This window comes from Panthera pardus, unplaced genomic scaffold, assembly GCF_024362965.1.
Source record: "Panthera pardus isolate Hobbes unplaced genomic scaffold, ASM2436296v1 HiC_scaffold_16, whole genome shotgun sequence".
NCBI classification, from domain to species: Eukaryota; Metazoa; Chordata; class Mammalia; order Carnivora; family Felidae; genus Panthera; species Panthera pardus.
Window position 1 is genome coordinate 288,921 of NW_026526721.1, and position 22,207 is coordinate 311,127.

Below are 22,207 nucleotides of genomic sequence, written 5' to 3' on the forward strand. Positions count from 1 at the left end.
ATTAATATTTTGTTTGTTGGTACCATGTGTTGGTTAATAGTGGTTCCTGAACTCAATATAAGCAGGTGGGAATTTCACTCTGCAAGTCTTTAAAGTTTCCTAAACAATAGTCTTAAATACACAGATCTAGTGCACAACAGCAGAACCTGACTGCAGAGTTTAAATTATTTATGGTCAACGTTGAAGAGCATTCATTAAATATGCTTCCATAGTAGGGATGGAGTGTCTATTCTCTCGTATGTGATTAAAAACAAGCTTTCCAGGTGTTGTTTAATAAATATTATTTTCTTTTCTCTCTGTAAAGTTTTTAATAAACTACAGAAAATAAGTTGATTAAACTCAAAATATATGTATATATATATATTTGTATGTATAATTACATTTATACACACACAGACACACACGAATTCTATTTAATGGCAGTGGCAGACGGGGGCTCAAACCAACTTTCCCAATGAAAACAACAAGAAAGACTGAATTAAAAAATGTTTTTAAAAACTGTTGGAAGATACCAGAGCACTAACAAAGAAGTGAAGAACTGGAGGCCAACTTTTCCCCCGGAGGGGTCTGACAATTTAAAAAGTAGCAACCAAGTGGCTGAGCTAAGCAGAGCTTTGACAGACTCACGGAACTGAGCACTCGCCAAGGAGGAGGAGGCCCACAAACACTCTCGGTCATTTGAGATTTGGACAGACCACACTCTTGGGTATGAACTGGAAATAAGAGTAGCCTTCACAGGGTCAAGAGCTAGTTTCAAATCACTCTCTCCATGTCTGGATTAACGTGATCTTGGACTGTACGCACCCCATCCCATTCACGTGCAAGAAGCAAAAGTAAACCCTTTATGCAGAAACACAGAAACATCTAGAGTCACAAATCATTGCTACACCTACAGTGTCTCTGGCCTATAGACAACAGGAAGCTGTGACTACAAGCCATGAAAACCAATAGATAATAGGAAGATACAGATAAGAAAGCCACATAATGGAGTTTTAAAACAACCATAATCAACATGTTCAAGGAATTAAAAAGCAAGATTGTGTTTAAAAAAAAAAAAAAAAAGGTGGGGGGGCGGTGCGCCTGGGTGGCTTAGTTGGTTAAGCATCCGACTTTGGCTCAGGTCATGATCTCACGGCTTGTGAGTTCGAGCCCCGCGTTGGGCTCTGTGCTGACAGCTCAGAGCCTGGAGCCTGCTTCCGATTCTGTGTCTCCCTCTCTCTCTGCCCTTTCCCCGCTCACTCTGTTTCTCTCTCTCTCTCAAAAATAAATAAACATTTAAAAAAAATTTTTTTAAGTTAATTCTATGCCTGAAAAATACTGTATCCCAAATCCAGGAATAAATTTCACAAAAGATACATAAGACTACTAAACAGAAACTAAAAGCACTGTTTTAGTTGAGGTAAAGTTTAAAAGACCTAAAGAAATGAAGGGACATAGCACATCTGTGAATCTGAGTACTCAATACTGTAAAGATGTCATTTCTGTCCAAATAGATCCTTAGAGTCTGAGTAATTATAATTAAAACTCTTGCAGGGTGTGTGTGTGTGTGTGTGTGTGTGTGTGTGTGTGTGTGTGTATATAGAAATAGACAGGCTGATGCTAAAACGTACATGGAAAATGCAAAGGGCCGATCAGCAAATCGAACTTGAAAACTAAAAGGGTCAGACTTTCCCAGACACGGAGCCTCACCGTTACGCTACAGTACAGAGGCAGGAAGGCTAAAATGAACAAGGAGAGCAACGGAGCAGCAATCAGTGGAAAGCAGTGGGGAAAAGATGGCCTTTTCCATAAATGTGCTGGGTCAACTGAATATCCACACGAAACAAATGAAATGACTCTTTTCTCACAAAACTCAACTCCAGGTAGGTTATGCACCTAAATGTGAAAGATCAATAAAGCTCTTAATATAAAAAAATATCTTCATGACCATGAGGTAGGGAAAGAACTCTTAAATATGACACAAAGATTACTAACCATAAAGGAAAAAACAAAAATGTCCTGCAATACAATTCACAAAGAGGTAATAAGGAACAAATAGTAAAAGAAAATATTCTCTCCCCTAAGTATATTGCAGACTTTGAGGTGAGTGGATTCATTACTGAAGCCGCTATAACAAATTACCACAAACTCGATGGTGGCTTAAAATAAGAAAAATTCATTCACTCACAGTTATGGAGGTCAGAAGTCCAAAATCAGTTTCACTGAGCCCAAATGAAGGTGACAAAAGAGCCGCACTACCTCTTAAGATTCTGGGAGAGAAGTCTCCCAGCTTAAGACTCTTCCAGCTTGAACGCCAGCATGCTTTGAGTTGGGGCCACATCACTCCAATCTCTGCCTTGAAGCCCATCCGCCTCTCCTCCTCTGTGTGCATCCAATCCCCCTCTGCCTCTCTCTTCTAAAGACACTTTTGAGGGGCGCCTGGGTGGCTCAGTCAGTTGAGCATCTGACTTCGGCCCAGGTCATGATCTTGCGGTTTGTGAGTTTGAGCCCCACGTCGGGCTCTGCGCTGACAGCTCAGAGCCTGGAGCCTGCTTCGGATTCTGTCTCCCGTCTCTCTCTGCCCCTCCCCCACTCTCACTGTCTCTCTCTCTCTCTGTCTCAAAAATAAAAACATAAAAAAAAATTTTTTTAAAGACACTTTTGATGGTATGTCAATTCCATCCAAAAAAATCCAGGTAACTCATCTCAAGATCAAGTTAGTCATATCTGCAAAGACTCTCTTTCCAAATATAGTAATGTTCACAGGTTCCAACTATTAGGACATGATGGGGGGGGGGTACCACCAACAAATGCATTACAATGTGTGACGAATAAAAAATATACACGAATCTTTAAAACTGCTATGCCCTTTGGAAGAGGAACACATGTACTCCTTGAGTCACTCTGGGAAGAGCAAACATCTCCAGGTCAACAATGCCAGATTTACCCTAACAAAGTGGCCACACGGATAAACTGTACGACTGTGGTCTAGCAGGAGCACATCGACCCACAGAATAAGGCAGAAGCTGTGGCCAGAACAGGCTGATGGTCAGGTGCAGAGCAAGCCTGCCTTGATCCACCCTGGATCCACTTACTCCAATACTGAGTCCACTTCGACTCCTATACTGTCTGCCAACCGCCACCCTTCGGGCCTGGCCAGGTCTGAAGGCACTCTCCATTGCCCTCTTTTCCTGAGCTCTCCCCCATGCTGGCTTGCATCTGAGCTCCTAGACCGAGGCCTTGAGGCCTCCCCCGGGGACCCTTCTCCACGTGGACTATGGGGCAATGCCAGTGCCAATGTGCAGACAGTTCATCCTCCATTTCTTTCAAAAAATACACTCAGGACTGCATGATAAGTGGTGGATATATGTCACTAAACATAGGTCACAACCTACAGGGTCTACAACACCAGGAGGAAACTCAGGGAGCCTGGGTGGTGACGTGTCGGTGTACATTCAATGACAGAACAATTGTACACTCTGTGGGGTGGTCATAATGGGGGAGGCTGTGCACGGTGTGGAGGACAAGCAGCGTATGGGTACTCTGCACTTGCCACTCAGTTTCGCTGTGAACTGCTCTAAAAATGGTTTACTAATTTAAAAAATATATACTCAGGGAAAAAATTGATATACCATGGTATAATCATATAAAACAAAAACAACGCCAGAAAGCAGTTAGTTAGAATGAGTCAGTTACCTGTATTAACATAATCATTGCCATAATTCTAAAAACATAGTGTTGAGATTAAAAGCAAGTTTCAGAAGGACTCATATAGATCATTTAAAACATGCAAAACAGCACCATAGATTGCTCAAGGATATATGGAAATGCGGTAAAATAAAACACCAAGTGCAGGAGAGAAGCTAGCAGAAGGGGAATAGAATCAGCATGAGTGTGGTTTCCACACCCTCTTAATGGCTCTTTGTAAAAAATCTGAAGCTAATATGACAAAAATCTTCATTTTTTGAAAAATCAAGCAGCAGGTACATGGGTGTGCATATCACGATTCTGTCAACTTTTCTGTATGTTTGAAATATTCAAAATTAGAAAGAAAATTAAACAAGAAGTGGTCATCCACACTCAACAGTCTCTGACTCTTAAAAGACCTTCAGACTGGATTTTGCAGCTGGCCACGTTGCTCTTCCCCAAGGTCAGAGTCGTCGCTCCATGAAAGTGTGTGCCATATACTCTCTCCAGTCCTCAATAGCTTATCTCATTTACGGGTGCCTGGGTGGCTCAGTCGGTTAAATGTCCAACTTGGGCCCAGGTCATGGTCTCACCTTGAGTTTGAGCCCCGTATCAGGCTCTTGTGCTGACAGCTCAGAGCCTGGAGCCTGCTTTAGATTCTGTATCTCCCTCTCTCTCTGCCCCCCCTGCCTCTCTCTCTTCTCTCTCTGTCTCTGTCTCTCTCTGTCTCTCTCTCAAAAATAAACATTAAAAAAAATTTTTTAATAAATAAATAAATAATCTCATTTAGCTGAACATGCATCTAAGACAATCAAGTAAACAGACAGCAACATCACAGAGAAGGATAAGATTCTTCCATAAAAATATGGCTCTTGCCTAACAAGTCTGTATTACATAAATGTGTAAATAGATAATAAACCTTTTAAAAACAGCAAGGCTGGCTCACCCAGCTTGCCCGGTGTAACACCTGACTCTTGACCTCAGAGTTGTGAGTTCAAGCCCCACATTGAGTGTAGAAATTACTTTTTAAAAAAATGACATAATAGGGGTGCCTGGGTGGCTCAGTCGGTTGAGCATCTGACTTCAGCTCAGGTCATGATCTTGCGGTTGGTGAGTTCGAGCCCCACGTCGGGCTCTGTGCTGACAGCTCAGAGCCTGGAGCCTGCTTTGGATTCTCTGTCTTCCTCTCTCTGCCCCTTCCCTGCTCATGCTCTGTCTCTGTCTCTCAAAAATGAATAAACGTTAAAAAAAAATTTTTTTTTAATGACATAATAAAAGATTTGCTCGGACTGCTGTTTTAAAAAAATTAAAAATAAAAAAATAAACATAGCAGACATTTAATGCAAGAATGCTTTTAAACATCACTAGGTGAGATAAAGTCACACTATGATGCGATACTTGTTGGACACTCACGATCAGAACTTGGAATGCTGCTCCTGCAGCTGGAAGGGGAAGTTACACATCGTCCACTCCGGCATTTCCTAACTTTTCAGCTGCACGCCTTCTCCTCAGGTGAGCTCTCCCGAGGAGTCTAAGTGGAGAGTCTGCTCTGGCCGAGGCTGGGTTTGGGGTGGGGGGTGGTGCCTGCCTTCCAGGCGCACCCCCTCTACCCCCATATAGCCGGCCGCCCTCCTAAGGGGATGGCAGATTCGGGAACACTCCTGAAAACTCTCTACACCATCCTCTCTATACCACCATCTCCCATGACTGTCCCTCCCCGGCTCAGTTCAAAGGACACACTGTCCATCTGTTACTACTCTGCCTCATTCCTATCTTCCCTACCTAGATGGTGCTCGCCGTTCTGATCTACCTTTCTGACTTTCCAGAATCTAGACTGCTGTCCACTTCTTTTTAGTTTTTAAAATCTCTGCCATTTCAATGAGATTTGGGAGAGGAGAGTTATCATTACCTCATCATGTTCACGAGCATCAACCCGGCACAACTCCATTCCCACAAATGCTTCCCATGTGGAAACCCTCTCCTGCCTCTGCCCATACTCTCGTCCCTCCTGCTCCTGCTGTGGCACCTTCTTCAGTCTCCCCTGTGGCCTCCTGTCTCTGCCTTTCCTTTACGGGTTTGGGTTCCCCAGGGTTTTGTCCTAGGGCCTCTCTGCATGACTCAGTTCTCCCTACGGGGTCATCGTATTCACTTCAATCATGATTTACTGCCACTGACTTCCAAATTTCTACTTTTGGACAAGCCTTTCTAGAAAGTACCAGTCCCGCACATCCAAATGCCCCCTGGTCACCCCACACTCCACAGGTATGAAATGGACATGTTCTCTCCGAGTTCTGTTCTTTGTGAACGGTTCCATCATTTCTCAGTCACCCATTTGGGAAACTCAGGAGTCTCCCTAGACTCCCCTCTGACGTCCACTTCTTTACACCGAAACCTGTGGATTCTACTTCAGACCATCGTCTCCATTCCACAGCCCATCATCTCTTGCCCCAGATCACTACAACGTGCTCTTTAAGTGTTCTGCTCCCAATTTTGTGCTCCACCAACCCACTCTCTCCATGCTGCCAGAAAACATTCTCAATCACCAAGTGAGAAAAGGAGGAGAGACAGAAAGACAGAGACGGAGAAAGGTCACACAGGAATATTCCAATTGCTGCTTAATGCCTTACCAAAAAAAAAAAAAAAAAAAAAAAAAAAGAACTACCGACTCTATCATTTGTTAAGGAAGACCCACTTAAAATAAAGCACTTAAGAATAGCCATCCCCTTAGCCCTTTTATAAAAACGAAAAATTGGCCATCTGATTTTAAGATTTCACGGGTTCCTGAAAGCACACATGTATCATATTTCAATATTTCCCATTTTCTCCCCATGGTCAAGTACAGGGGTAGAAAGCTGTTTACTTCTCTTTAACAGAATGTCTTCGCAGAGCATACGCTTTGCCGTGCTGTCAGATACAGCAGCCAGCAGGCACTGGGGCTGTGAAAGCTGCTGCTGTTGCAGCGCTACTTACTAAAACCTCTGTCCACACTGAAGTGCGCTGCCACCACGTTCAGATAGTACTTCTCTGTACCCGAGGATTCTAATCTATCCCAGCGGTCGGTTTGTCTATCCCCACATAACTCAATACTCCATGTTTATTTATTCATTGCCACAGTGTTTAAGTTTAGTTTGTTTGTTTGTTTGTTTGTTTGTTTGTTTAATTTATTGAGAGAGAGAGAGAACAGGAGAGGAACAGAGAGAGAAGGAGAGAGAGAATCCCAAGCTTGAACTCACGGGCCATGAGATCATGATGTGAGCTGAAATCTACAGTTGGTCATTCAACTGCTCAACCGACTGAGCCACCCAGGAGCCTCTATTGTCACAGTTTTAAAATTACTCTTGGTTTTCTCGTAGGGAATGAGCCTGACCTTTGCTCTTTTCTTCCCACTTGAAAAATGCCTCAACTCTTCTGGGAAGTTTACTCTTTTATAAACTCTAGGGTCAGACAATATATAGACAAATTCAGGGGCGATAGGCATACCTACACTACTGAGGGTCCTTCCCTACCCCAAAACACGGTATGATACTTTCCACTCTCCTACTTCTGGTCTGCTAAAGGTCCTCAGTAATATGCTGTGAATTTCCAAATGACAGCTGACACATCTCTTGTTGGACATTCCTGGGCACCAGATTATTTTGTGGCTATTGTGAAAGGGTGGGTTTTTTTCAGCTGATTCCTTCAAACCAGTTACTTGTGGTGTGAAAACACGTTACTGATTCCCTGGGGTGGAACTGCACCCAGCACTTTGGCAGCCTTGTTAATTCTGACGCTTCACCAATTCTCTGGGACTGTTTTGTGTAAGTAAACTTACAGTTTACAAATAGTTTTGTCTCCTCCTTACCAATTGTAATATTAATAGATGTTAGATAACTAGATCTTTATTGTCTTCCTAATTTTATGGGAGTATTTTAAAAATTTAAGTTTAAAACTTTTCTTTGAGGGAGAGAGAGTGCACACGAGGGTGGGGAGGGGACAAGAGCTAGGGAGACAGAGGATCCAAAGCAGGCTGTATGCTGACAGCAGACAGCCCGGTGCGGGGCTCAAACCCACAGACCTTGACATCATGATCTGAGCCAATAATCACAAGGTCTGGGGGTTTGAGCCCCACATCGGGCTCTGTGCTGACAGCTCAGAGCCTGGAGTCTGCTCTGGATTCTATGTCTCCCTCTCTCTCGGCCCTTCCCCCATTTGTGCTCTCTCTCTCTCTCTCTCTCTCAAAAATAAATAAACATTAAAAAAAATTTTAATTTAAGTTTTAATGAATTAAAAGTATATTAAATTGACTTTTCAGTTTCCCAGTCCCACTAGCCACTTTTCAAGTGTTTAATAGCCACGTATGACTAGTGGCTACCACAGTGGTAATGGCTACAGTGGCTGCAGCACTAAACCTTTCCAACACCACAGAAAATTCTAGAGCTGACAGGTACCTGTCTCAGTCCTACTCACCTCACACATCCACAACACCCACCCGGCTGCAGGAAGCATTTGAGTTTCTTTCACCACTGGTCAAGACTCCAGAGGGCCCAGTCCAGGTTCCTTACCAGGATGCATAAATCCTCCTATAAGCCAAACCCCTGCCTTTCCCAACCTGCTCTCTCTACCCATCTGCCTGGGGAGCATAGTCTGGAAATACTCCAGCCCACCTCAGCTTTGGCTCATCTTCCTTTGTCTAGCATGTTCTTCCCTGTCCTCCTACTACACCCTCTGCACACATGCTTTCAAAATAAAAAACTGCAGGGGCACCTGGGTGGCTCAGTAGGTTGAGCATCCAACTGTTGGCTTCGGCTCAGGTCATGATCCCAGCGTCGCCCAGTATGGACAGCTACCCCCAAATGAGTCCCATACCCATTTTACAATACTGCCACTGTTTATGTGTCTTTCCACCCTCACTAGGTCATGAGCATCTTGGCACTCAGTCTGTTGAATACTGTTGAATGACACGATGACACACAGAGTCAGCTTGGTGGCCAGAACGAAACAGCACAGCCAGGTGGCTTAATCAACAAGAAGTTATTTTAGCATCGCTCTTAAGGCTAGAAGTCTGAGCTCAGGGAACCAGCAGGTTTGGTTCTTCCTGAGGCCTGTCTCCATAGCTTGCAGACAGCCACCTTCTCACCTGTCCTCATGTGGCTTTTTCTCTGTGTGCAAGTGCTCCTGGTATCCCCTCCTCTAGTAGGACCCCAGTCCTGCTGGACCAGGCCCACCCTATGACCTCATTTAACCTTAATCACCTCCTTAGAGACCCTGTCTCCAGATACTGTCACGAGGGGGTGTTGGGCTTCAACAAAGGAATTTGGGCAGACACAATTCAGCCCATAAAACCAAGATTACTTACTAATAAGGCTAGAAAATCTCATTTCTAAAACCTTTATCTCTAAAATATCCTAATTTTCGTGTTCCCTGAAAAGGGCTAATCCTTAGCCTCCATCCTCAGAGATAACCAAAGGAAGAAACAAAGCCCAGGAGTTACATAGGAACTTTCCACGATAGGCTTTTTGGAGTTACTTACCTGCTTCAACAAACATGAGTGTGTCCTTTCACATTTCAGATACTCAATTTAAAGGTCTTTTATCATAGATCCTGGAGAAAAAGTTCAGAAATCTGAAAAGAAATAAAAGATCTTTCTCCGCTATTTCCAAAATGGTAATCTCAAGTCACAGTCAGTATAAACTGAAGGAACAGGATTCTATTCTTTCCTTAAAGCTGAATAACACAAAGCCAAAGTCTGAAAGGAAACCCCTACGTGATTATTGTCCCCCCGTGATTATCTGAGGTACTGCCTCAAAAATCCAGGAAGTCTTAAAAACAGAAGCCATTCATCTCCTGTGTGAAAAAGGAAGAGGGAATTTGGGTACATCACTCAAAATGATTATCAATAAATGACAGAGGCAACTATTTTTAGGTGTTGTGTCTTTTACTGATTACACAGGTTTTTCTTTGCTGTGTAGCATATAATTTCCTAGTCTTTTTAATATACAAGGGCAATATCAGAAATGTTACATAATCTTTTCTACAAAGACTGACCCACAAAGATTATGTTATTCTTACTCAGAAGCAACTTCATTGCAAACAAAATGCTATAGCAAGAATTAGTTTTTATTATTATTATTATTATTATTATTATTATTATTATTACCTGAGAAAGAGAGAGAGAGTGTGAGCAGGGGAGAGGGGCAGTGAGAGAAAGAATCCCCAGCAGGCCCTATGCTCAGACAGAGCCCAATGCGGGGCTTGATACTAAGACCCTAGGATCGTGACCTGAGCCAAAATTAAGAGTCTAAAGCTCAACTAAGTGAGTCACTCAGATGCCCCTATTATTTTTTTTTTTTTAGTAATCTGTACACCCAACATGGGGCTCAAACTCATTAAGATTAAGAGTAGCATGCTCGACTAACTGAACCGGCCAGGCGTCCCGGTGAGAATTACTTTTAAAGGGTTTACTAGCAGGGATGCCAGGGTGGCTCGGTCGATTGAGCGCCCAACTCTTGATCTAGGTTTAGGTCACGATCTCATGGTTTGTGAGACTGAGCCCCACATTAGGCTTTCAGCTGACAGTGTGGAGCCTGCTTGGGATTCTCCCTCTCCTCTCTCTGCCCCTCCCCTGCTCCTGCGCGCGCTCTCTCTCTCTCTCTCTCTTTCTCTTTCTCTCTGCCCCTTCCCCACTCACATGTGCACCCTCTCTCCCTCCCTCTCTCATAATAAATAAACTGAAAAAAAAAAGATTTACTAGCAGAGCAGAATAAAGTAACTTAATCTTACTTTGTTCCTACCCTTTCTCCAGGTAGGTCATGGTACAGTAACCAAATACTTGGTATGAATTCGTTCTTACTTTATTATTATTTTTTTAACATTCATTTTTGAGAGACAGAAAGAGACAGAGTGCAAGTGGGGGAGGGGCAGAGAGAGAAGGAGACACAGAATCTGAAGCAGGCTCCAGACTCTGAGCCGTCAGCACAGAGCCCAACGCAGGGTGCAAATCCATGCACCGTGAGCTCATGACCTGAGCCGAAGTTGGATGCTCAACCGACTAAGCCACCCAGGCGTCCCTGTTTTTATTTTAAATAAATGTTGCATATCACATCAGGCAAAACAACACATTAAAAGATGAAATAAAAATGTATTTTCAAAAATTACAACCGTTTTCTTACTTTTTAACTAAAACAATGGACCGCTCAACCTAGACCCTGATGATGAGATGGGCACGGCAGCAACATGCTGGCTAACATTCACTGGGGACACACCACATGAAATGTGGGTGCCAACTATGAGGCATGGTGTGACACTGCTCCCCAAGGCTCATATTTCCATGGGGACATTTCACCAGGCAGAGACTCTTCATTCGCACAGACCAGGGCCCCCACTCCAGTCTCTTTTCAAACTTCTAAGTCCTGGAGGCATATTTACCCCACTTTGTGAGACTAAAGGTCTAAAGAGAGAAGGAGCTAAATGACCAATAGCAGCTCCTCACAGAGCACGACCCAGACCCCACATGCCCCATACCTCAGCAGAAGGCCTGCCCTGGGGAGCAAGGCCAGGTGGCCCTCCCCAAGAAGGCTGTCCTCGAGGCTGCCAACAAGTACCTCGTGTGAGAAAGGCACAGGCAGCCGGGTCCCAAGAAAGGACCCAAGAAAGGGTCCCACTCCAGACCCAGCCAGCACTGAGCAGGATGGCAATGCCATTCTCTTCAAGGTCCTTGTGACGACTGAGCGGGGCAGACACTTGGGACAACATTCTCTGGAAGAACCTCCTTACAGTAAGTGCTCCAATGCTAGAGTCACGCGAGGGAGGTGGGTTTTCGGCACCACTGGTCAATCTTCAATAGAACCAGCTCTTAATTAGTAGTCAGGGATAGGTCAGGCACAAACCCCCATAGAACTAACAGGGAAGGGGCTCTAGCATCAGCATACCAAATTTGTGGTCCTCTCAGTACCTGTCACATGAATGAAGCATTTAATGAACGTGTCCTGTCCGCAGTAGTGAATGCATTCCTCAAAGTCATCTTGAAACAGCGAAACAAGGCAACCAGCTGGCGTCACTGCTGTCATGGTGAGCGCATTCTGACCAGTTCTTCCTTGAATCAATGAACAAGTGCGTTTTCCCTCAAATCCAGTCACCCTTCTCTCTCTTCCCCATCTCGCCACCGTGAGTGCGGGCAGCACCTCAAACCGAAGCCCAGTACTCACGTCTTGACTCCTTGCCGCCTTCCCCACCGGCGCCTGTCAGCCAATTCCTTCCATTTCTCCTTCGGGCCCAGTGGCTTCTCGCCCCACGACGGCTGCCATTTCTCACGCAGCAGCGCCTGCCTCCTAAGTGACCTGAACCCAGCTCACTCTTGCCTCCCTGCGGTCCATTCCTGACACCACAGCTGGGGAGTCTTCAAGGACATAAACCGTCAAAGCAGCAGAAGCTCCAGGGGCCACTCATCACACTTAAAGTAGAAACCAGTAGATCCCCAGGCTCGGCCTAGGCTCAGGGGGCCTAGGCTCAGGCGGCCTTTCAGGCCTATCTCCTTCAAGCCGCCCACCTTCTCATCGCCCAACTGGTTGGGATGCTCCCTCCCCAGTCACGTGGAGGCACCTGCCCAGAGGTGTTTTCTGACCACTGGTCTAAAACCACATCCCCAAGTCCCAGTCGTTGGCTTTCTTTACAGCAGAGCCTGGATTTATGTAGGTCAGTGGACATGGATGACATGGCAGCGGCTCTGGTGCCAGGGACACAGAGGACAGCAAGGCAGGTTCGGCCCCAGCTCTCATGAAGTATCGTGAAGGACCACTAAACCAGAATCAGCCACAGGCAAGAGGGTCCTGAGAAGAGTGAACAATCCAATTCAATACACACTGACCAACAACTATGTGACAGGTACAGTCTCGGAGTGCAGACCATTGATAAGGGAGATAGACACGCAAACCAACACCAGCAGATGATAAATCAGCCTTTCAACCTGGGTCTAGACCAGAGAGCCCCGATGGCAGTTTAGGGCCTCTGAGAAGCAGATGCTAAGACAGGATAGACATGCAAGAGACATGCAAGCGATTTACGTGGGAAGTGCAGGTGAAGGAGGGAGCCCGAGGAGGCCAGAAAGTTGTCTGACAAGACGCAGGTGATCCCTTGCAGAGGGGGGGTGGCAGAGTGGGTGAAGGAAGGAAGAAAGGAAGGCAGAGTGGGTGGAAAAAGTCTTAGACTCCACACAGCTCTAAGCAAGTTTCAGGCCAGTGTGGAATCCTGGAGCCAAAGTCCCCAGCAGAAGCCTCAGGCTTCCAGGAAGGGGTCTGCTTTTGTATTCCCGCAAGGGAAGTGGGGCTCAGCGTGAAGCTGGTGTGGACCCACAACCCAGAGGTGAGGCCATAGGTGGATACAGCCACTGTGGGGCTCAGAACAACCTACTAGATCACACTGGAGACTTGAGCCTCACATCAGCAGGGACTCCACTGGTAGTTTCTTCCTGGTAGTTTAGGCAACAAAGACCAAATTCTGGTTCGATGGCTCCCTGAGGCACAGGTCTGTCCTGCTGATGGATGGCTTCACTGAATTTGAAAAACTATTGACAAAAAGCTAAGTATTCAGTCAACCACAGATGATTCTTGATTTCAAATTGAAAATAGGAGGGGGTGACTGGGTGGCTCAGTTAGTTAAGCATCAACCTCAGCTCAGGTCATGATCTCGAGGTCCCTGAGCTCGAGCCCCGCATCAGGCTCTGTGCTGACAGCTCACAGCCTAGAGCCTGCTTCAGATTCTGTGTCTCCCTCTCTCTCGGTCCCTCCCCATCTCACGCTGTCTCTCTCTCTCTTAAAAATAAACATTAAAATAAAATAAAATAAAATAAAATAAAATAAAATAAAATAAAATAAAATAAAATAAAAAATAGGATGGTGCCTGGGTGGCACAGTCAGTTGAGCATCTGACTCTTGGTTTTGGTTCAGGTCATGACCTCACAGCCATAAAACTGAGGCCCCATTGGGCTCCATGCTGGGTGTGGAGCCTGCTTAAGATTCTCTCTCTCTCTCTCTCTCTCTCTCTCTCTCTCTCTCCCTCTGCGCCTCCCCCACTGACACGTGTGTGCCCTCTCTCCAAAAAAAAAAAAAAAAAAAAAAAACTGTGAAACAAAACAAAACTGAAAATGGGGTGCCTGATTGGCTTCATCAGTGGAGCATGCAACTCTTGATCTCAGGGTCTTGAGTTCTAGCTCTACATTGGGTATGGAGCCTACTTAAAATAAAAAATTAGAATAAAAAATTAAATAAAACTGAAAAAAAATACCATGTGTAGTTTTTGCCCTTTTATTAATTAAATAATCATTCGTTAAAACGCCTAAAATATGCTAGGTACTGAGGACATAAAGATGATCAGACCAAAACCTCCTCTTGAAGTGTTCCCTATGACGTAGCAAAGAAAAACAAGCAAACAAATACAACAGTGTGATAAATCCTACGACAGGGACACAATGAGTGCTACGGGGACACAGAAGAGTAGGCACCTAACTGGAGAAGGGTGGGTGGTGTTTCTTAGAGGAAGGCAGAACTTCAAAGAGAAAGTGAAGTTTAAATTTAAGTCCTAAAACAAAGGCAGGAATTCAACAGTACAGAATAGTTGGCAATGAAATGTGCAAAGTTTTAGAATATTAAAACTGAAATCAGGGGCGCCTGGGTGGCTCAGTCGGTTAAGCGTCCAACTTCGGCCTCAGGTCATGATCTCACAGTCAGTGATTCGAGTCCCGCATCGGGCTCTGTGCTGACAGCTCAGAGCCTAGAGCCTGCTTCAGATTCTGCGTCTCCCTCGCTCTCTGCCCCTCCCCCACTCATACTCTGTCTCTCAAAGATGAATAAATGTTAAAAAAAAAAAAATTTTTTTTAAACTGAAATCATAGTATTGATATTCTTTTAAAAATTTATAAATCAAAATTCTCTAAGAAGAAAATTTATACATGTATATATATTTTTAATGTTTATTTATTTTTGAGAGAGACAGAGAGACAGAAGGACAGAGTGCAAGCAGGGAAGGGGCAGAGAGAGAGGGAGACACACAATCCAAAGCAGGCTCCAGGCTCTAAGCTATCAGCACAGAGCCTGACACGGGGCTCGAACCCACAAGCCATAAATAAGACCATGACCTGAGCCGAAGTCGGACACCCAACCGACTGAGCCACCCAGGCGCCCCAAGAAAAAAAAATTGTAAACAGACAACTGTGCTAGAATGATTCACTACAAATAGAAAAAAATTCTAAAGGAAATATTCCTGAATCATACAAGCTATCATTTTTACAGTAAAAAATTTTTAAGTATTATTTTTAGAGATTTTCAAACATGCTTTATGAATTGAAAGATCTGACTGACTTTACATATACAACCAGAAGTCCTTCTTACACCAGGAAAGAGCTAAAAAATATGTTACAAAAAGTATAAAGAAAAAGATAACGGCATCTAGTATTTCCTTAAAAACTCTGTTAGAGTTGCACGGACTGGCACTGCTCAAAGGTTTTAGGCTCAGGACCCCTTCACGCTCTTAAAAATTACTGAGGACTCCGGAGAGTTTTTGTTTGTATGTGTTATACTGATCAACGTTTACCATATTAGAAATTAAAATGGTAAAAATGTTAAAATATTTAATTCACTGAAATTTTTTATAATAAGCTATGTTAACATAAACATATTTTTTTTTAATTTTTTTTTTTTAACGTTTATTTATTTTTGAGACAGGGAGAGACAAAGCATGAACGGGGGAGGGTCAGAGAGAGAGGGAGACACAGAATCTGAAACAGGCTCCAGGCTCTGAGCTGTCAGCACAGAGCCCGACGCGGGGCTCGAACCCACGGAGTGCGAGATCGTGACCTGAGCCGAAGTCGGACACCCAACCGACTGAGCCACCCAGGCGCCCCTAACATAAACATATTTTTAATAAAAAGTAGTAGATTTCCAAAGCCAAAAACATTCAGTGAGTACAGGTATTGTTTTACTTTTACAAACCCCTTTAGTACCTGGCTTTATAGAAAACAGTTGGATAGATTCTCTTATCAGAATCAACATTCAATCTTATTGCAACATGTGGCTTCATTTGAAGTCAGATCCCGCCTCACACACACATATATGTTGGAAAAGGGAAAGGTGTTTCAGTAGCCTTTTGAGATCATTGTGGACATTCTTCTATGATACCACACCACCAAAACCAGGCAAGTGGTAGGTAGCTTCCCACTGAATAGTTGCAATGTTGAGTCTAAAACCGTATCAATGAACTTTTCAGAACTTTTCCTACTGTTACATTACAACCCAATGGTTGTATCTTTTACCCATGCACAAATTTGTAACATGATACCTTGATATTTAGAAAACACTGGTTCACAGGGCTCCTGGGTGGCTCAGTCAGTTGAGCGACTTTGGTGCAGGTCATGATCTCACGGTTCATGAATCCAAGCCCCGCATCGGGCTTGTTGCCATCAGCCTGTCAGCACAGAGCCTGCTTTGGATCCTTTATCCCCCTCTCTCTACCCCTACCCCGCTTGCGCTCTCTCAAAAATAAATAAACATTGAAAAAAGAAAATACTGGTTCACAGAATTATGTAGACCTTCCTAATGTTGACACATTTCATTATAATATCAAATACACTAATACTGCCACTGATCTCATCAAAAAGTATTTAATGTAATAGGAAGTTGTCATGCTCATGGTACAGGTAAGTTTTATAAAATTTAAATTTTTGTTCAAAAGCACAAATAGTACCATTGACCACAAATTCTGACAGCTGTTCTCTTTCATTTACGTTCTAGAAAATGTCCATCAACTATCCAAGTCTCAATAACTACAGTTTATCTACAACCCACTTTTTGAAGCAAAAATAGCATTCTGCGACAAGTCATTAGCTCATTTTGTAACTCAAAATACACAACCGCTATTCCTCAAAACAGGCCCTGTACCTCTCTGTGTGGCACCTCTCATTTCCTTACACAGACTCTTAAAAAGACAAGTATTCAAGGGTTGAGATTTAAGAAAATTAATTTTTATTGCTTCATCAGTAAAAGGAAGGCTATGTTTAAGTCAAACTGGGGAGTTGGTGAAGAAAGCAACGATGTCAGTATGATTGGGGGCCCTGGCCTCAATTGGTGCTAAGGTACCAGCATCGCTTGTCTATCAATACAAACACAGAGAAAACAGCCATGACATCTTCGTGTTATTATGACAAGTTATTATGAAAAGTCTTCCCTCACAGGCCCCCAGAAAGGGCCTCAGAGACCCCCAGAGGTCAGTGAACCACTGTTTAGGAAGCACCAGCAGATTACTTCTGAAAGGAAACCTAGGAAATGGATAGCAGAGAACACTGCTAGAGAGGTGTGGAGGGGGGGTTGCATGCGCATGTGCACGCGTGCACACACACACACACACACACACACACTCATTCACTCACTCTATCCTACATTTCCTTGGAACCGCTTCACTTCTCTGCCACCTGTATCTGCACGACTTTTTAATATAACCGTGTGCAAAGCTGATCCATGAAGAAACAGAGCTAACCCTGACCTCTGACAGCTGAAACATTAGCTAGTGTCCAGCGGGCACTCAACAATCACTGAATGTACAAATAACAAATACAAAAAACAAAAAGTGGCAAGAATTCCAAAAGTGGGAGCAAGTGCGATGAGAGTTGCAAGAAAGTAGCCACATGAGAGATGATCAAGAAAGGCTCCAAATAAGAAGGCATTTGGGTTGGGCTTTGATGGGTGAAAAGAATTTGGACATGAGAACTTTAATACACCACAAAATATTTACAAAGCACAACACATGTTTACTGACATAAAGGCAAGGTCAGGCTACCATTTGAAAATGAAGAATTATATCACAAATTATAGACATTAAAGACATTTAAAGAGGAAAACAGCTTTGTGAAGAAGTCCCTTCCTCTGCACACACAGAGCTTCCCCCTTTTTCACTTGCCTGCATCCAGGCTGCGGCCCCTGCATTGACAGAATGCAATAAAACAAGAACCAGACTAGAGTTAAAGCTTTGAAATAGACCCGTTAACCAGAATAAAGAAACGGGAGTGGAGCAAATGTAGTCTATTATGTAGGAACTTCCATTCTAAGCCACCGCAGGCCACTAAAACAAAGCACAAACTTCACACCACCATCCATGTGTTTAGAGCAGCTGGGCAGCAATAGCCCCAAGACACTAGGTGGTACCAAATCAGTTGGGAGGTATACAGGAGGCAATCTGACACTATAATAGGTAAAGCACAAGTGTTTGGGAATTAACTCTCTTTTAAAGTCACACTTTTAATAACCTCATTTTCATCCATGGACATTTTCATATGCTTTGAGGAGCCACAAGTGTGAATTCTATGTGTTTGTGGCAGGGGTGGGGGCAGGGTAGGGCGTCTAAGAAGAGCGGGTGGGGTTCTGTGGAGCTCCACCTTTCACCCACATCTTAATTTTAAGGAAAGCATAACACGGGTGCAACAGCCAGGAAAGTTAGGGAGCAAGACCACAGTTGTGCCTTATTTCCCTCTTGGGAATCCATAACGGAAAGTCACAAATCTGCCCTATGGGGAAAAAAAATCAGTGCGTTCTAAGACCAGAACCTTCCCTAACAGCCAATCCCAACTACAATGGCCAATGACGAGAATCCAATGAAGATGAATAAAGGCAGGGGCATACTTTCAACCAGTCACGGGTGTACAGGCCAAGGGGAAGTTGTGCAGGATTTTCCAGATTATCCAGGTATCTAGCACCACCTGTCTCCACAGAGGCAGCCCTTTGTCCGTGAAGCTCCTCTGTCCCCTGACCTGCCTAGCACGGTGTCAAGTCTAGGTTTAAGCAAGTTCTCATTCAGACAAATGTGCGCACTGTGAAGTCATCCTATTTTGACATTACTTTCTTGTGAATGAGAAGTTTATCCCCCCACACAATGGGGGGCAGGGAGGTACAGGACAAAGAGAGGTCCGCGTCCTCCTTCTACTTGATCAAAAGTTAACAGTGACAACAATGAAACTAACTTGGGCTGCTTTAGGACTGTATTTCATTAATATTACCTTCCTGTAATTATATAAATAAAACACCTTCCCAGTGTCAAAGCATGTTCGTGTATGCCGTATGGAACTTTACAAGAACTATAGGATGTCAGTAAGGCTGGTGTTCACCCCTTCTACAGCTGACCAAACCCAAGTTCATGGCTGTTATTATTCGATGGAGGTTCACGCACACTTACCAGATGCCAGCCACCGTGTGAAGACGCCAAAAGTCTGCCTAAGATGCAGTCCCTATCGCAAAGCATCTCCAAGTCCAACAGGGAGGCCCTGTGTCAACAACAATCACAACACAAACTGAAAAAGCCAGCATCAAAGGTATGGAAACACCCCGGGAGCAGGGCCAAGCATGACTGTGCCCGAATAATCACTGACCTATTTGGGCCAGAAGAAAGGTGTCAAGCCAGTCTAGAAGCTGGGACACAAGCCAGGGCTCCCGCCTCCCCGGCTGCTGCTTCACTCCATTCTTCCTTTTGAACGCTCTGCTCCCCACCTTCCTCAGCTTCAGCTATGTTTGCAGGTTCCTCTCCACTTACATATAATATTATACCCTTACTTATCTATCCGTCATCCACACAGGTCTGAAATGACGACAGCAGAAACACATTCAACAGACAAAAGGCACTTTTTCATTGAAGTACTTGCACTATCATACAAATTACCAAATTCTTGAGGATCCAATCTCGTCTGTCAACTCCCTAGAAAGCACTCAGACACACAACCACAAAACAAGAATTGAGGGAATGACAAATCCAGTGGAGTAGAAACTAGGAGTGATCTGCAAAAACATCTGAAATATGTAAAGCCTAAACTGCATCTACACGATTTTCCCCTGATGAAGAGCTGTAACAAATTCAGGACAGTACTTCCTGTCAGAACCATTCCTGATTCAAGCTTTTCAGACTTCTCAAGAGCATCTAATCACAAAGCACCCTCAAATCCACCCACTTCTTACTGCACTTCCAGTAAAAAAAAAAAAAAAAAAAAAAAAAAGTGTCACATATCATAGAGCCTTAAAAAATTTCAACGTCGAATTCACAACAGTCGCAGGTAGATGCCATATTATCTGTAAAAGAAAGATAACCACCTACCACTCTGAGGTCAGTGGGGATTAAATGAGTTAGTCCAAGCAAGTCCATACTTATTTATTAGATGGTTGTTTCAAAACTTCCCTACCCCAACCTGAGCCAAACATATCAACCTGAAACTTAAAGTAAGAATAACTGGACTACGGAAAAAATGACTTGTAAAAACCGAAAATGCATTTAAGTTTTGAAAACAGTTATATAGATGCTTTTCTTCAAAGGCTGCAAGGCTGCCCTGATACTGGGCAAAAACTTGCTCTTCCCGCGATGAATCCAAACAGAACATCAGGACACAAGTCTTGGGCACGAGGTAACGTCTAGACGGGGAAAGCCACCCACCTCTGAGGGGGAATCACTCCAGTCTATTTTTAACAAACATTTATTGAACTTTTTTTTTTTTTAATTTTTAAAAATTCCGAAAATGGGGCAACTTGGCATATGTTATTTTAGCCGGAACAATCCGGAGAGTCAGGCGCTGTTCTAAGCCCGCTCTACAGCGGAGGAAACTGACACACAAGGCTGGAGTTGGGCTCACGGGTCCACACTCCACGCCAGCAGCAGCTGCCCGGGTACAGCCACCCTCAGGAAGCTCAGACCTGCAGCCTAAACCTCGGACACACACCGCCTACTGCTTGGACAGACAAAAAAAAACAAAAAACAAAAAACGGTCATTCCCGTCGAGACTCACGTGCTTTAGGCCAAACCACGCAAACAGCAGGGCACAGCGACCCGCCGGAAACCCAAAGGCTGGGGGCAGAGGAAGGGGGGATCCGATCTCCGGATGAGGGCTGGGAGGGGACCCCAGGATCCGAGATGAGGGCCAGGCAGGATCTAGGTCGGGGTCTTGGGGTCCTGGGGTGAGGGCAGGGAGGGGCTCCCGGGGTCCGTGGTGAGGGCTCGCGGAATCCGGGCTGGAGTCTGGGGTCCCGGGATCCGAGGTGAGGGCAGGGCGGGGGTCTCGGGGTCCCGGGTGAGAGCCGGGAGGGAATCGGGCCGGGGTCTGGGGTCCCAGGGTGAAGGCAGGGCGGGGGTGCCGGAGTCCGGGCTGGGAAGGGGTCCCGGGGCGGGGGGGGGTGAGGGCGTGAGGGCAGGGCGGGATGCTGGCCAGGGTCCCGGGGTCCGAGGTGAGGGCCGGACGGGATCCGGGCTGGGGACTGGGGTCCCGGGGTCCGAGGTGAGGGCAGGGCGGGGGTGTCGGGGTCCGAGGTGAGGGAAGGGCAGGGGTCTCAGGGCTCGGGGTGAGGGCAGGACGGGATCCGGGCTGGGGACTGGGGTCCCGGGGTCTGAGGTGAGGGCAGGGCGGGGGTCTCGGGGTCCGGAGTGAGGGCCGGGCGGGATCCGGGCTGGAGTCTGGGGTCCCGGGGTGCGAGGTGAGGGAAGGGCGGAGGGTCCGGGGTTAGGGGTCTCGGGGTCCGAGGTGAGGGCAGGGCAGAGGTCCCGGGGTCATGGGTGAGGGTAAGGAGGGATCCGGGCCAGTGTCGGGGGTCCCGGGTGAGGGCCGGGGGCAGGGCCGCTCACCTTCCGACAGCTCCAGCTCCAGCTCCGCCAGGCTCTCCCGCACCTCGGCGGGCAGCGGCACCGCCTCCAGCGCACACCCGCGGTCAGCCATGGCCCGCTTGGCCGCGCCCCGCGGATGACCAGGCCGGATCGCGCCCGGGGTTGGGGGGGCTGGGGCCGCGTTCCCGGCCGGGCCAGGGCCGGGTGGTGGCGGCTCAGGCGAAGCCTACCTCGCTCCCCTCAGCCCCGCGTCCCGCATCGGCCCGGCGGGGAGCTGAGGCGGCGGGGCAGGGGCGCGGCCCGAGCGGCTGCGCACCGGCGCGGGCGCGAGCACGGGCGCGGGCGCGGGCGCGGGCGCGAGCACGGGATCCACGGCCACCCCGCGCGCTCCCGGCCGCCTGGCAAGCCCTACATGGAGTGCGCGTGCGCGGCGAGAAGGGCGGGAGGGAGAGTGCGCTTGCGCGGCAGGTCGCGGGCCGGTTTGGCGTCCCCGGCCCGCCCAGCAACACCGAAGACTCGCCCCCATTGGCCCCGAGGATGCAGCGAGGGCACTGCGGGGTCTCATTGGAAGAGGTCGCAGACAAGATTGTCACCTGGGCTCAGGTCGCTGCCTGAGTCCGTCTAGCACCTGCTGGATTCCGCGGTGGCTTCCTTCCTGGGCTGGAGTCTCAGACCTCAGGCAGGGACTCTCCTCCGAGTTTGGGTTCTGGGCCCAGGCGGCTGCCCAGGCACTGCCCACTGGGATGAGAGCAGCCAGTCAGTTTGTGTGACCCTGCAGGCCCTGTAAGCGGTCCCTTCAGCTTCACTGTTGGAGCTTTTCACCGATTCCCAGTAGCCTTGCTGGGACAGCCTCTGCACACTTTGAATGCCCTGGCTTTGCGTTCCTGCTCTCAGAGTAGCAGATATTTACATGGGCCCCCTTGTGAGCCAGACATTTCCCCCAGGGCTTTGT

The 22,207-nt window shown here is 46.3% G+C and overlaps 1 protein-coding gene across 10 annotated transcripts in view; it reads right to left on the reverse strand.

Moving 5' to 3' along the window:
- Positions 1 to 21,627, reverse strand: part of DIP2A (disco interacting protein 2 homolog A) — a 117,693-nt gene extending 96,066 nt beyond the window's left edge. For 2 of the 10 annotated variants that reach the window (XM_053902920.1, XM_053902916.1), the window contains exon 1: positions 21,277 to 21,624. In XM_053902920.1, coding sequence (XP_053758895.1) covers positions 21,277 to 21,367 — 91 coding nt within the window. In that variant the 5' untranslated portion in view covers positions 21,368 to 21,624. Of the gene's footprint in view, positions 1 to 9,175; positions 9,209 to 21,276 lie in introns of those variants that run through there. The other 8 variants (XM_053902921.1, XM_053902918.1, XM_053902917.1 and 5 more) reach the window with 8 other exon arrangements.
- Between the last annotated feature and the right edge of the window lie 580 nt (positions 21,628 to 22,207).